Raw genomic sequence first — 15,810 nt, 5'->3', positions numbered from 1 at the left:
GCTTTTTTTTATGCCTTTATTCGATAGGACAGTAGACTGACAGGAAATGGGGAGTAGATGGGGAATGACATGTGGCAAAGGTCGTCCGGATCGGGAATCGAACCGGCGACGCCAGCAGGCATCATAGCCTAGTATATGGTACGCGCCTTGACCACCAGGCCAGCGGGCGCCCCGTCTTATTATGTTTTGATGTCTCCATTGTAGGACGACGGGAGAGGTGGTGTCGGGTGTGGTGAGTAAGGTGTTCAACCAGCCCAAGCAGCGGGCCAAGGACCTGGGCACGGACATCTGTCTGATGTACATAGAGATGGAGAAGGTGGAGGTGGTTCAAGAAGAGCTGCTCAAAGGCTTGGAAAACAAGAACCCTAAGATAGTTGTGACCTGCCTTGAAACACTGCGAAAGGCTCTCAGGTTAGTACTAGGCCTGTCACAATTATATTGTCTAATCGTAGTTATTGTTTTCATAATCGTTATAATCGTTTCCATGTTGAAAACTGTTCACACATTTAAAAATCACACTTGTGTGAACTGAGCGGTGGAGGCTGCGTGTGTGCGCGTGTGTGTGTGTGTGTGTGTGAGTGTGAGTGTGCCTGGCCTGGCCTGGCCTGAACAACAGCGCCCCTCCCTTAACATGTGTGGTCAGAAAAGGTATTCCAGGCTACATACAGACACGGACGGACGGATACCCACACACACGGCCACGTATAGGAGATGGTGTGACCACCGCTCAAAAAAAAAAGACGCAGAAATGGCAGATTACAAGCTTACAATGTGCGTTGTAAGCTTGTAGATCAGCTATTTCTGCATTTTTTTAATTGCAAACTTTTGATTACGAAGTGTAGCCCATAAAAGTTCTGATGCTGTATAGTAAAAAATGTATAATAAACCATTATGTTATGCTGATGTATGAGAGGTTTTAGTTGGCAACCATAATGCTTATAAAAACAGTAGTACTGTTATAAAAACAGTAGTAGTTAGTACATACTGTATCAGGGTGATACCACAGCTACTGGCTTTTAAGGCAACAACATCTGTAGCCGTGTTCAGCATGGTACTGTATATAACACCTTTTTGTATATTGTTGCATAATTATATTATGTGCTATAGACTGTCTATGGACTCTATTTCTTGCAATTGTTTTACAATTTTGAAAAACAGTTTTGAATATTTCTAATAGCTGATCTACAAGCTCACAAAGTGTTGATGCATATCAGCTATGTGAAGTATTTTGAAATGTTTTCAAAATAGTAAAAAAAAGGCAAAGAAGTTTAGGGATGGATGAAAATATACAGTAGCTGTCTAAGTTCTATGTAGTGTTAATACTCAAAGTAGAAAATGCCTTATTTAATTAGAGTATTACTTTATATTTGATATGAACATGGTGTTAAACTGGTGTACACCTCCACTCTGTCTTCCCACCAGTGAGTTTGGATCCAAGATCGTGACGTTGAAACCAGTGGTGAAGGTGTTGCCCAAGCAGTTTGAATCCAGAGAGAAGGCAGTGAGAGACGAAGCTAAGCTGCTGGCTGTGGAGATTTACAAGTGGATCAGAGACGCACTGAGACCTCCACTACAGAATATCAACTCTGTTCAGGTAGGAGACACACTCACACTCTAGATTTGAGTTAAAATACCTGGAACGCGCGTTAGATTTGAACCACTTTAACCATTATTGAATGCTTTAACTATTCAAAAATATCAAAAATAGCAGATCTACAAGCTCGCAGCGCGGCACTCTGTGCCGCGCTGTGAGCTTGTATATCTGCTATTTTTCAAAAAACAGGAAAATGTGTGCAATTCTTTGAATATCTTTGACCCGATTTTTGACCCGACTTCTAAATCCTTCCTCTAAATCGGTGGTTCTCAAACCTTTTCATGTCAAGGACCCCCAAAATTACTTGGGGGTATTTATTTGGCCGCAAACCCCCATCTCAAAATATGTTGTTCCAGGGACCCCCCAGAAGCGGAGATTTGAGTTACAAAAGTTTGCTTTGAAAAATATCGATTGAAAAATTTGCACACATTTTCACGATTTTAAAAAAATAGCAGATCTACAAGCTCGCAGCGCGGCACTCGGTGCCGCGCTGTGAGCTTGTATATCTGCTATTTTTCAATAGTTAAAGCAGTCAATAATTCTAGGCCTAAATGGCCTGTCTGGTTAACTTAACAACATATTGATCTTTCTGTCCCTCTAGCTGAAAGATTTGGAAGAGGAATGGGCGAAGGTGCCTTCCTCTCCTCCAAAACAGTCTAGATTCCTCCGCTCTCAGCAAGACATGAAGGCCAAATTTGAACAGCAACAAGCCCAAGGAGGTGATGAGTGTGATGGTAGGTTGAACTATCAAACTTCAGAGCATATCATTTTTATTTGTTTAAACATCATACTCAAGGAGATGAAGGTGATATTGTGCATAGCCAGCTAAACTACATCCTACAGTTTATGAGAGATTTTAGCTTTTTAAATTCTTAGGCCATCTGTCTCTTTGGCTGAGTACAAGACTTGTCAGTTATGACGTTCTCAGTTCTCATCCTCTCTTCTTTCCTCTTCTACACCAGATGAGGACGATGAAGAATCGGCAGTGGCGGTGGATCCCTACGATCTGTTGGAACCAGTAGAAATCCTCTCCAAGCTCCCCAAAGACTTCTACGATAAAATAGTATGGTTATCCAGCTGTATGAAATACTGAGTACAATATAGGATGATTAAAGGACCATACAGTCCTATTCACTATTACTCTGCATTGTAAGCATAGTGTTCTTTTATGATTTTACATTGTACATTGCATTTTAAAGAATTTTAAAGCACTGATTGATTTGAAAAGTCAAGACAAAAATAGGTCCAGGAATAACATTGGTTGAATGAAAGTTGAATGTACATTACTTAACATGTAATGACATTTTGACTTAATTAATCAGGTAGGTTCAGAAACATTTGTTCATGTATGATATATTGTCAAAATGTAATGACAATGACATGTACAGTATTGATACCGTTTCATTTTCAGGAAAATCAGGAAACTGTTTCAGTGTCATTATTGACTGACGGTCTCTCTACAGTGAGTCTTGTCTTGTCTCTACAGGAAGCTAAGAAATGGCAGGAGAGGAAGGAAGCCCTCGAAGCTGTGGAAACGCTGACCAAAAATCCTAAACTGGAGAATGGAGAATATGGAGACCTGGTCAGAGCACTGAAGAAGGTACAGATCTGGTTTACTATTGATACATACTGTAGTTTACTAAACATCTTCAGGCTCTTTAAATCTCCACAGTAGAGAATTAGATGATGACAGGCTAGAAAGGTTAGACTCTAATACTTGGGTCCCTGCGTAAAGGTATCGGTATGTGGAGTGAAATCTAACCGAATCGTCCTACTAATAAACAACCGAATGTCTGTCTTGTCCGATGTCTGTCTGATATGCACGCATGCTGGCGCATCATTGATAATAAACAGTGCCCACATTTGGAGATAACTGACATCACTGATTCCGACGCCTGTACTGCGCACACGTCCCCGCCATGGTAACAGCCTCATGCTGAAACTGCTGAAATCTCTTTTATAGTTTTTTTATTGTACATTTTTTATTTTACATCAAGAGCAACTCATTTTACTCAGCTCTTTGGCACAATAGGACATGGATATTCATTGCCTGCATGTGTAAAGAACATATGCAAATATACATCCGCAATCACCTACCTACACGTCCTGTCACTTATTTCCTTTTTTATGTACACAGGGCTACCCTTCCGATTGCGAGTGTGAGTGCATCAAAAGGTTGCCTTTTGGCCCCATTTGCCTTGGCGATTGATGCCTCCAACCCTAAAACATACAGAAAAGATCTATATTCCAAATTGTTGTATTGCCCATGAAAGTATTCAATACTTTTTGTAGTTCTCCATAAACATGAGACAAAACCATTGATGATATTGGAAGTGAACATTTCAACTACTGGATGTTTAGAATGGTTATCGTTCCAGGGCACTCCATGTACGCATTGCAGCGCCCAACCGTAAATTAACTGCTGAAACATAACTTACTGCACTGGGACTTTCCTCAACTAACTGGTTGACCTTGTGCCCTACTGTAGGTGGTGGGCAAAGATGCCAATGTGATGCTTGTGACACTCGCAGCCAAGTGTGTGGCTGCGCTGGCTTCAGGGCTCCGGAAGAAGTTCGGAACATATGCAGGATTTGTAAGTCAAATTGACATTGCTAAATGTTGTTTATTTTGATTCTTGATGGACTTTAACCATACAGGTCATGGACACATTAAACACCATTAGTGCAAAATGTCAAACTTTAAGCCAAGTAGCTCTTTAGAATTTCCTTATTGAAGATCTGGCAGCGTTCGTCAATGGCACAGAGCCCCACCAGACATTGTGCTGTTCATTATAAAGGTCAGAGATGTTTTCCAAAACAGAACTTCATTCTGTGCCATGCCAGCACTCAAGAAAGACCCAGCTGAAGTGATGTTTATTTTAAAGTACGCTAAAGAAGCAGGTTGTGGGTATATCTCTATCTCTGGGGCATAGGGTCTAAAATGAGCAGTTTATCATAAGCAGGTGATGGGTGCCCATGAACACAACAATTGCTTCAAACTAACTCTGAACTGTGATCTGTTTCATGTTCTCAGATCGTGCCGACAATTCTTGAGAAGTTCAAGGAGAAGAAACCTCAGGTCGTGCAGGCCCTGCAAGAGGCCATTGATGCGGTCTTCCTTACTGTAAGCATAAACACGTCGTTCTCAGGGTTAGGGCTCTCAAATAATTGTGACTAACGATTTAATTGTGTATTTGCCGTTGACAATTACCTTTCTGTTTGGCTTTTAGGCTTTGAAGTTGAACATGGTAGATATGACACATAACTTAAATATACAAAGAAATTACTGACATATTTGACAATTTTATACTTAAAAAAGAACATTGATAGTGGAAATAGCCGATCTACAAGCTCACAACGCGCAACGCGTTGTGAGCTTGTACATCTGCTATTTCCACTACTTTTTGAAAGTGTTTGAAACTACATTTACATTTCTCAACATGGAAACGATTATGACGATTATGTAAAATAATAATAAAATTACCTCAAATAATCACGATTAGACGATTATATAATAGTTGTGACAGCCCTACTCAGGGTCCTCTCAGGACATACCCTGGCTGTGGTGGGTGAAAGAATTTACATAGAATTGATTTGGCCGTTCCAGAACTCCTTCCACGGTTTGACGCAGGAAATCTTTGCCACGATCGATCCCACTAGATCATCTCCTCTAAAAACTTCAAGTCAATACTGTTAAGTGGCGAGGGTGGATTAATGTATGGACTAATGGTTATTGTTGCACTTATCTTCCAGACCAATCTGCAGAACATCTCGGAGGACGTCCTGGGAGTGATGGACAATAAGAACCCTTCCATTAAGCAGCAGGCCTCTCTCTTCCTGGCCAGATCCTTTAGACACTGCACGCAGGCCACGCTGCCCAAGAGCCTCCTCAAACCTTTCTGTGCTGCCTTCCTCAAGGTACACTAAACTATAGTAGATTAGAGCGGAAAGATATGCACAACTAATGGCTCCCATTAAGAGGATTTTATTTAATGCAATGATGAGAACTTTCGAGCAACAAGCTATTCCTCAGACTACCTCTAAACTATCATGGACATTCCACTGGAGAGTCAAATGGATCGTAGACATTCCACTGGGGACTCAACATTAATCTAAGTCTAAATCAGGGGGTCCTCAGAGTTACTACAGGGGGTCCTCCAAAACTGAGTGATAGAACCTTTTTTCCCCTTTTTGATATTAACCACTAGTGTTCATATTCAGAGAACTTTGGCCAAAAATAGCTGCGAGGCGTTGTGAGCTTGTAGATTGGCTATTTTCAGGAAAGAGGTTTGGTGTAGGGGAAAAGGAGTCAACTAATTACAGAAAGGTCAAGTTTATTAAGTATAGATGGTTCAAGTGGTTAAATATCTGAAAACACAAATTGACATGAATCCAAAATACACTGACGATTGTGCTGTCAAACAATGAGACTATGTAATCTATGAAGAGGTTGTGCGGGGGTCCCTGCTTCATCTCTTTCTCCCTTGGCCTGAAAACGTTGAAGACTCCTGGTCTAAATAATAATGCTTTCTTCGGTTTTTCCCATTTTCTTTTCCTCTCGACGTCTTTTCCACCCGGTCAGCAAGTGAACGACTCTGCCCCAGAGGTCCGAGATGCTGCTTTTGAAGCTTTGGGCACGGCCATGAAGGTGGTGGGGGAGAAGGCCGTTAACCCTTTCCTCACCGACCTGGATAAGCTCAAACTGGACAAGGTGAGGAGAGACCGAAAGAGACAAGAATAAGTAAAGTTGTGAAAGAATAAGATGGGATTGTCTGATGCTGATAAACCAATACGATGTCTAACAGTCTCTTTGTTTCCATGGTATCAGATAAAAGAGTCTGCTGATAAAGTGGAGCTTCCAGGAGCGAAGAAGGCTGGAGGAGGAGGAGGAGGAGGAGAGAAGAAGGCTGCTGCCAAGGCCCAGCCCGCTGCAGAGGCTCCACCCAAGGCTGGAGGTCCTCCCAGGAAAGCCCCCGCTGCTGCTGCTCCCAAGGTGAGACCCAGAGACCACCACACTGAGGAGCAACATGCTGGAGATGCAGAGCCACACACACTTCTCCCATTGATGGAGACTACTTGAACACCTTCAGTGCAGTGGTTCTCAAACTTGGGGTCGGGTCCCCAAATTATTTCGTGGGGTCCCCAGATGATTAGCTTAATGTAAAAAGAAAAAAAGTCTCACTCAGCGGTAAACAAACCAGTTCAAGTGTGTACAGGGTATCTGCACATTTATGAAGTGACAATTTAGGATTTTCAAGACTGTTTTAATACCAAACTGGCCAAACTGTCAAATATAGTAAGTAAGCAAGAGGCGAACATTGTGAAAATGGCAGATCTACATGTAGATCTGCTATTTTCACAATATTTATCTGTGGAACGAGTCACATTAAATGTAATACCTACAATTCCAAGTGCTTGTCAGGGTGGGGGGTCCCCAGTTCATATATGTCTATTTTGGGGGTTACGGCCTAAAAAGGTTTGAGAAACCCCTGACCTAGTGCTAGTTCACAGTGTGATTAAAGCCAACCGTGCGTGTGTGCGTGTGCGCTATCTGCAGGCATCGGGAGGTCCACCTAAGAAAGGCAAACCAGCTTCTGCCCCCAGTGCTAAAGGCAAGAAACAAGTGGAGACCAAAGAGGTGGCAGAGGTGGAACTGGCGGTGAGTGAGTGTGCATGCTGGGATTTCCCCAAACCGTTGAACCACTGACGTTCAGTGCGTAAAGGCATACACACATTGGTATTCCTCCCAGCTGAGTTACGTGTGTCTGTGTTTCAGTCGGAGGTGTGTGAGGAGAGGGCAGCGGCAGTGCTCCCTGCAGTCTGTCTCCAGCAGCTGGACTCTTCCAACTGGAAGGAGAGACTGGCCAGCATGGAGGAGTTCCAGAGGGTAATGTCTCCTTGTTTCATTAGAACTGCTGTGATTACCTTTTACTGCTACAGGCTGACTGACTCAGATACATTTCAGAGGGATGATTATTGTTCACTATCTATGAGAAGAAAGAATCTCACTGTTAATGTGTAGACCATTATTTTATGTTTTAACTATTAAAAAATAGCAGATATACAAGCTCACTGCGTGGCACCGAGTGCCGTGCTGCGAGCTTGTAGAGCTGCTTTTTTTTTTGAAAAATCATGAAAATTATTATCTTTGAATATATATATATTTTTAAAGCAAACATTTGTAACTCAAATCGGTTGGGGGTCCGCTGTCAAATACAGATCATTCTTGGGGTCCTTGTTGACATTAATAGGTTTGAGCACCACTGATATAGAAACTTTTCAGAAAACCATTAGGATTTAGAAGACATTTGTAGGTGTTTTTCAGGTCTTAATGGGTTAATGTGTGTTGTTATTGTGTGGTGCAGGCGGTGGAGACCATGGATAAAGCTGACATGCCCTGCCAGGCCCTCGTCAGAATGCTGGCTAAAAAACCCGGCTGGAAGGAGACCAACTTCCAGGTAACTTGGTTGTCACTATGGCAACAATCCCTCACTTTGGTGGCAACAGTCGCCATGGAAACGTATGCGATAACCCCCAGTTGGCATTTCTGGGTTTTCAAATGAACATCGGCCTCTAGACTCCTGGTGAGTTTTCACCATGGCTGGTAGGTGGAGACATTATTTAGGAGCCTGTTATTTGGATAATCATGTCCCTTCTGGACAAATAAAACCTCTGTACTTTGGTTGCACTTTAGATATTAGACTTTCCCACATGGATATTTACATTTAAAAGAGGCCTACACCAGATAAAACATACGCAAATTTCATGCTGCTACGTCTCTGCTAAAAGTTGTCAGACTGACAATGCCAAGACAAAGAATATATAGTCAGAATCAATATAATACACAGACAACCAGCACTTATGATCACGTGACCTCAAGTGCAAGTCTGTTTACTCTCACAACTACAAGAATGTGGGAGCGCCCGCTGGCCTACCGGTCCAGGTGCATGGGCCCACATGAGCTCAGTGTAGCCTGGCGGCGTGTCGCTGGTTTGATTCCCGATCCCGACTTCGGACTACCTTTGCTGCGTGTCGCTCCCCGTCTCTCTCGTAGATATAAAACACTAGATATCTCATCCGCCTCTGTCGTTCATTGGAGCGACGTGTAACAACTGGAGGCAGGCACGCCAGTCAAAGTGACTACTGGCAAATCAAAGCGTGTCTTTTCCGGGACTTATCAATACATAAGAGCTTTATTGGCGTATGTGTGATGCACACGGAAGCAATGCAGATTCCCTCGGTTCCTCGATGCACATGCCCCAGAGTCAATGGAGGCGTCTACCTTTCTATGTCTATGGTCTCTCCTCGTTCCCTGTCTGTCTACTGTCTTATCAATAAAGGCATAAAAGCCCCAAAACATATCTTAAAAAAATAAATACAAAAAAATACAAGAATGTGTTCTCTAATCTCATCAACTGGATATGATAGCAGGATGGTTGGTGGTGATGACCTGTTCTTCTGTCTTCTTGCAGGTGATGCAGATGAAACTCCATATTGTAGGCCTCATAGCCCAGAGAGGAAAGTTCTCCAAGACCTCAGCCTTGGTGGTGTTGGATGGACTGGTGGACAAGGTGGGAGACGTCAAATGTGGAGGAAATGCCAAGATAGGCTTGACTGCTACTGCTGAGGCCTGCTCCCTTCCATGGACCGCTGAACAGGTTGGAGTGCATGTCTATGGAGTAGCATTGTTCTAACATCAGGTCAAAGCCATGTCCTCTGGGTCCTGAAGACATTTTCCCATTCCAACCTTTCATTAACACTTGATATAAGAACTGTGTTAACTCATTTAATACCCCAACCCGAGATTCCAGAGAAGTGAATTCTAAAAAGTAAATGGGATTTGATTTTTAATGGGAAATGAATTTGATGTCTGACTTGGTATTTATAAGTAATCATTATGGAAAATGTTTATATACAAATGTAATTATATACGGTAATTAATATATAATTATATAACTGTTATGTTATGGCTCCGATTTAACAGGTCTTAGCATAATTATTATAAATTAGATGACCTTTGGCTTTAAAAGAATTGGACCCACTTGATGAGGATCACTAGATTGGTCTCCCCATACCCACAAGTACATTTTGACTCCCTATACAAAAGGATCTTAGGATGCATGTATGATCTTTCAGGTGGTGTCCATGGTCTTTGCCCAGAAGAATCCTAAGAACCAAGCAGAAGCTCTCAACTGGCTGGCCAATGCCATGAAGGAGTTCGGCTTTGCTGGGTAAAATGACGTTCGCAGTTCAGCTTGTAACTGTCGTACCTAGACCTGTGTTTAAATGCATTAATCCTGGCATCCCTATTTTGGGCATGTCATTATAGACAAAAGTTCTACAAAATATGAGAATGTATGCAAATGTATATTCTATATTCTCCTCATCCAAAGGTATTTACAGTATCTCATTTCTATTCTCTTCTCCTCTTCAGCATCAATGTCAAAGCATTCATCAACAACGTGAAGACGGCTCTGGGAGCTACCAACCCCGCTGTGCGGACGGCAGCCATCGCCCTGCTCGGGGTCATGTACCTTTACATGGGAGCTCCACTAAGAATGTTCTTTGAAGACGAAAAACCGGCCCTGTTGGCTCAAATAGACACAGAGATTGAGAAGGTCTGTGCTTAACTGGTAGCATCTTCATGTTAACTCTTTGAGTGCCACCTTTTCACCACTAGAGGGCGCCCAATGACCATAGAATTCTACTTAGACAGTGCTGGTATATGCACAAGCCCTGCAGCCATGACTTGCCTGAACACTTTCCTTTGTGCATGTACAGGAAGAGGATGAAGTTAGCTTGAAGTTAGCTATTGGCTACCAAGCATTTTAGAAGCCCTATTTTCTGCAATTTAGCCATGATTAAACCTTGCACACCTCATGCATGGGAGAAAAAACAGAGAAAATGAGCTCTAAAGATCCTGGATTGCATTGGAGTGGATGGTAAATATCGGCGGCGCGCCGTTCTCGCGGGCCGTGTAAACAGATGACGGCTTAAAAAACAAACAAAAAAAAAAAAAAACTCTGGTGCCGATCCCGAAAGCCGAACTATTTTGGGATTGGCACTGTAAGAGTTAAGCTTGGAGAGGTGTAGACATGGGTAGTCTTAATTGGTCATGTTTGATGGCAGGTGGTCAGTTCGAAATTAAACGCAACATTTACACTTGTCCAAAACCTTCATCGGCTAATTAACACTTCGGCAGCCGAAATAGAATGGCTTGTTGGTTGATTAGCCGTGAAATTTCTATTATTATATTATGATCTGAACAGCATTCATTTTACAAGACCCATCAGCGCAATATCATGTAATCTCCATCCCCCCATCCAAATCACGGTCCCCGTTGTAATTCTCACCATGGTCACCAGCGAAATGGCTCAATCTGCATTGGCATAGAGTGGCGGTTTTGGCCGAGGCATCTTCTCCCCGTGCGCAATCCGTGTGCATAGATGTGGGCGCATGTGATCATCTCCATAATAAGAATCCACGGAAGGATTTTCATTAGCCTAGCCGCTAGGACAACGGCTATGCTAGCGCTAACGTCCACTTGACACTGTAAGTCAATGGCTAGAAGAAGAATCTGCCCCGGAAGCGATCAAAAGCACTTCCGGTTCATGCGCAGAGAAGAATCATGCTATTGGTTAGATCGGTGGTGAGACAGAGAAGGGCTAGCGATTGTTTTTTTTTTTTTTTCGATCATTATCACTTATTTCATTTTTAATGACCTAGTACGGAAAATTACGGTCGGCTAATTTGAGTACAGATGATGTCCGGTATATTACGGTTTTAATATGGGTATCTCCATACGGCTGTCAAAGTGTTAACGTGCTCAGAACATTGGTTATATTTCTTTAGCAACTCTTTATTGACTGTGTGTTGCCTACAGATGCAGGGCCAGACTCCTCCAGCCCCCATCAGAGGCACCAAGAAGGGGGGAGGAGGAGGAGGAGGAGTGGAAGAGGAGGGTGATGATGAAGGGGATGAAGTAGACGACGATGGAGGAGCGAAGGATATCATGGATCTCTTGCCAAGAACGGACATCAGGTGACTAATATCCAGCCGTACAATTGTTCGTTCAGCATGTTGCGTCAATTCGTCTGTATTCGCAACAAATAGAAATGAAATGGAGGCTGGGAACAACATGCTTCAATTGCTCATCAATCTGGGAACTCATCGGCAAAAAAAATATAATTTGCCCCCGGGGGCACCGCCCAATTGCACCCCCCGTGTAGAGACCGGATGTCGGCCCGTTTCCTCTCCTTCAGCTGCCCTCTTTTGGTGGTGCTCCTTCGTTTTCATTCCTAAAGTAATAACCAGTAAGACGCCTAAGGGCGAAAAGCCCAACAGGGCGAGGTCGCGCCATGTCTTGGCCATCTGGCCAACGGGATTTGGTTCCCCTGGCATCACAGGGATCTCCATATATGGCAATAAAAGGGATTTGGTTCCCCTGACATCACAGGGATCTCCATATATGGCAATAAAAGGGATTTGGTGCTCATGACATCACAGTAATGTCAGAGGGGTCCTCCAGGGCTCGGTACTTGGTTCCATCCTTTTTCCCCTCCACAAAAAATCTTGTTGTAGAAAATAGACTGTCAAACTCAACACCTTGCAGTGAGCTTGTAGATCGGCTATTTTCCCAGAATGCTCGCCTAACTTTGAGCCATCTGTAGTTGGTGGTGATCACAGATTGTTGTTGTATTGCATTCAAAGTTGCAAGGAGCTTCCTAGAATATAACTAACGTTCCCTCTTCTTCCTCTGTCTCTCTCTCTCTCTCTCTCTCTCTCGTCTCTCCCAGTGATAAGATCACGTCAGACCTGGTGTCTAAGATCGGTGATAAAAACTGGAAGGTCCGCAAGGAGGGTTTGGACGAGGTTTCTGCCATTATCTCAGACGCCAAGTTCATCACAGCCAGTATAGGAGATCTGGCTCTGGCACTGAGAGGACGTCTCAATGACTCTAATAAAATACTGGTGAGTGAGGGGCCTAGGCTGGAGTATAAAAGCACAAAGTACTGGCACCAAAATATTCTTACAAAAGAAAAAGTACAAAAAGAACTAACTTGTAAACTTGTAACTAAAGTTTTCAAATAATTGTAGTGGAGTAAAAAGTACCGTAAAATGTTTAAATTGAGATGTAGTGGAGTAGAAGTATTAATTATTGAAAAATAGAAACACTCAAGTAAAGTAAAAGTGCCTCAAATTCAAGTACAGTACTCAAGTACAGTACTTGTAAATGTACTTACATTAGTTACATTCCACCCGTGGTCGCTTCAAAAAGGCAAACTGCTTTATGGACTAACGCTTCTGAATCTGTTCTGTGTTCCAGGTCCAACAGACCCTGTCCATTCTACAGCAGATGGCTACTTCCATGGGACCTGGACTCAAACAGCATGTCAAACCACTGGGAATCCCCATCATCACTGTACTGGGAGACAGCAAGGTACAACACACACACACACACATCTTTTTTCTACTGCCAAAATAGTACTCACGATATTTTCCTTACCGATTCATTATCATCATCACTAATACTCAACATATTGTCATGATGAATAATAGATATGTAGAACATAACCCAGATCTGTGAGTACTTCTTCCACCGCCATAAGTGAATATTAGTCTGAAGAAATTATTAGAAAATGGATCCACTTTATTCAACTTTCAGCATGATCACAGAGTAAAAGAAAAGACAGGTGCCATTAAAAAACACTGAATTATTTTGCTGATTACAATATAAAACTTCAAAACTAAAAATGCATTTGCCTATCTAAAAGTCCATTACCTAAAAACACACATCTAGAATCCACTATCATTTAAGAGTCTGCACATATATGGGATTGGATCGTCACGTGCGCGGCTCGTCCACTGTCTGTTTTGCAGGCCAACGTGAGGGCCGCTGCCATGACGACACTGAAGGCATGGGTGGAGCAGACGGGGATGAAGGACTGGCTGGAGGGAGAAGACATGTCTGAGGAACTGAAACGAGAGAATCCCTTTCTACGTCAGGAGGTACAGTACACACATGACGGAGGCATTATAGCTGGAGTTCTCAACCCTATTTAGGCTGTGAACCCCAAAATAAACACATATGAACTGGGGACCCCGACCCTGACAAGCGCTCTGGATTGTAGGTATTACATTTAATGTGACTCTGTTCTACAGATAAATACTGAGAAAATAGCCGATCTATTGTGAGCATGTAGATCGAGAGTTATAGTCAACATAGTCACCCGTGAACCTGTGTGCCTGTGCGTGAGCACATACACTGCCTACATAGGCAGGACGCACACAAGGACCTCCCTCGTGAAAATCTTTTCGTCTGGGATTCCGAGTGACAGACACCTCTGGCGGTTATCCGGTATTCATAGAACCATAGTTATATGCATAACTCTCGTTCTATTTCATACCTCCTAACCGCCAGAGGGCGGTGTATGAACACCGTGGATAACGTATATCAACATGGTCACGAGGAACCTGCACTCACCAACCATCAGTTACAGGTCGAGGAGGCCGACAACACAGCCATCTGGACCAGTCGAGGGGCAGCAACATTCACCCGGTAGAAGCGGGCGAACGTAGAGGGGGAAGCCCATGTTGCCGCCGCACAGATATCCATCAGTGGCACGCCCTTCAGTGCCGCCCAGGAGGTGGACACCTTCCTGGTGGAATGGCACTTCACTGGAGGAGCCGGCAGCCCCTTCCGCTCATAAGCCTGCAAAACGGCATCAATGATCGAGTGAGCAAGACGTTGCTTGGACAGAGCATGTCCCTTCCTGTGCCCTCCATAGCAGAGGAAGAGAGCATCCGACTTCCGAAACGCCATCGTGCTGTCAATGTACTGCCTCAGGGCCCGAATGGGACACAATCGCACATCATGACTCGACCCCTCCGCCCCTGGGTGCGCAGCATAAGCTGTCAGAGTGACAGGCTGGTTGACGTGAAAGGCTGAAATCCTTTTCGGCAGGAAAGAGGGGTTGGGCCACATGGTAACCCCAGAGCCATCCGAGGACCACCTCAAACAGTCCATAGCGACAGATAGGGCATGGAGTTCCCCTACTCGCTTGGCAGACGTGATGGCAAGGAGAAAGGCGGTTTTAGCAGACAGCCACTTGAGACCAGCCTGCTCCAGCGGCTCAAACGGCGGAGAACATAAGGCTTCCAGGACCATAGGCAAGTCCCACGAGGGCACTCTAGCCACGTGCGGGGGGTGCAATCTGAGCACTGCCTTCAGAAATCGACTGACCAGCGGATGAGACCCCAGCGTCCGACCGTCCACCAGCACATGCCGAGCTGAGATGGCAGCAACATACACCTTCATAGTAGAGGACGAGAGCCCCTTGACCAGCAACGTCTGAAGATACCGTAGCAGTCTCTGCACAGAGCACCTGACCGGATCCTCGTGTTGAGACTCGCACCACTTGCAGAACAGCTTCCACCTGTTTGCATAAAGCGCTCTTGTGGAGGGCGCATGAGCGTTGAGCAGGGTCTGGACAACTGCCTCATCGCAGGACTCTAGCAGAGACCCTGGCCCCTCAGGGGCCAGACATGGAGCTGAGGGCGATCTGGCTGGGGATGCCAAATGCGGCCCTGCACCTGTGACAGGAGATCCTGCCTCGACGGGAGGGGCCAAGGCGTTCCAATGAGAAGCCGCCTGATCATGGGGAACCAGATCCTCCCTGGCCAGTAAGGAGCCACCAGCAGCACTGTGTGACTGCCTGTGGCTATCCTGTGAAGTGTCAGCGTGAGCATGGGCAAAGGAGGGAACGCATATAAGAGGCCTGGCGGCCATGGGTGAGCGAACGCGTCCTGTCCCAATGGACAGGCTGGATCCGACAGGGAGAACCACTGCTGGCAGTGCGTTGACTCGCTTGAGGCAAAGAGATCCACCTCTGCCTTGCCGTACTTTTCCCAGATCCGTTGGACCACGGCCGGGTTCAATCTCCACTCCCCCGGTGGAGGATCCTGACGGGACAGCAAATCCGCTGCCTGGTTGCAGACTCCCGGTAGGTGCACTGCCCGGAGACTGCGAAGGCGAGGAAAAGCCCACTTGAGGAGCCTCTGGGCCTCCAGCAGACACTCCTTGGATCTGATGCCACCCTGATGGTTCACGTGGTACACCGTTGCTACGTTGTCCGACTTGACAAGGACATGCCTCCCCTCCAAGGCAGGAAGGAAGTATTTGAGGGCCAAGTACACTGCCCGGAGTTCCAGCACATT

The 15,810-nt window shown here is 44.7% G+C and overlaps 1 protein-coding gene across 2 annotated transcripts in view; it reads left to right on the top strand.

Annotated features, from left to right (window-relative positions):
* The window catches only part of ckap5 (cytoskeleton associated protein 5), a 54,861-nt gene that overhangs the window by 7,559 nt on the left and 31,492 nt on the right, over positions 1–15,810 (top strand). For both annotated transcript variants that reach the window (XM_080736594.1, XM_080736593.1), the window contains exons 4-23: positions 205–411; positions 1,423–1,594; positions 2,196–2,328; positions 2,557–2,657; positions 3,081–3,194; positions 4,083–4,187; positions 4,628–4,717; positions 5,347–5,511; positions 6,176–6,304; positions 6,422–6,586; positions 7,151–7,252; positions 7,370–7,480; positions 7,959–8,051; positions 9,066–9,251; positions 9,730–9,824; positions 10,028–10,211; positions 11,477–11,634; positions 12,390–12,564; positions 12,920–13,033; positions 13,474–13,602. In XM_080736594.1, coding sequence (XP_080592720.1) covers positions 205–411; positions 1,423–1,594; positions 2,196–2,328; positions 2,557–2,657; positions 3,081–3,194; positions 4,083–4,187; positions 4,628–4,717; positions 5,347–5,511; positions 6,176–6,304; positions 6,422–6,586; positions 7,151–7,252; positions 7,370–7,480; positions 7,959–8,051; positions 9,066–9,251; positions 9,730–9,824; positions 10,028–10,211; positions 11,477–11,634; positions 12,390–12,564; positions 12,920–13,033; positions 13,474–13,602 — 2,728 coding nt within the window. The remainder of the gene's footprint in view (positions 1–204; positions 412–1,422; positions 1,595–2,195; positions 2,329–2,556; positions 2,658–3,080; positions 3,195–4,082; positions 4,188–4,627; positions 4,718–5,346; positions 5,512–6,175; positions 6,305–6,421; positions 6,587–7,150; positions 7,253–7,369; positions 7,481–7,958; positions 8,052–9,065; positions 9,252–9,729; positions 9,825–10,027; positions 10,212–11,476; positions 11,635–12,389; positions 12,565–12,919; positions 13,034–13,473; positions 13,603–15,810) is intronic.

This window comes from Nannobrachium achirus (assembly GCF_963921795.1).
Source record: "Nannobrachium achirus genome assembly, chromosome: 11".
Taxonomy (NCBI): domain Eukaryota; kingdom Metazoa; phylum Chordata; class Actinopteri; order Myctophiformes; family Myctophidae; genus Nannobrachium; species Nannobrachium achirus.
The sequence above is the reverse complement of the archived record's forward strand: the minus strand, read 5'-3'. Positions and strand labels throughout refer to the sequence as shown.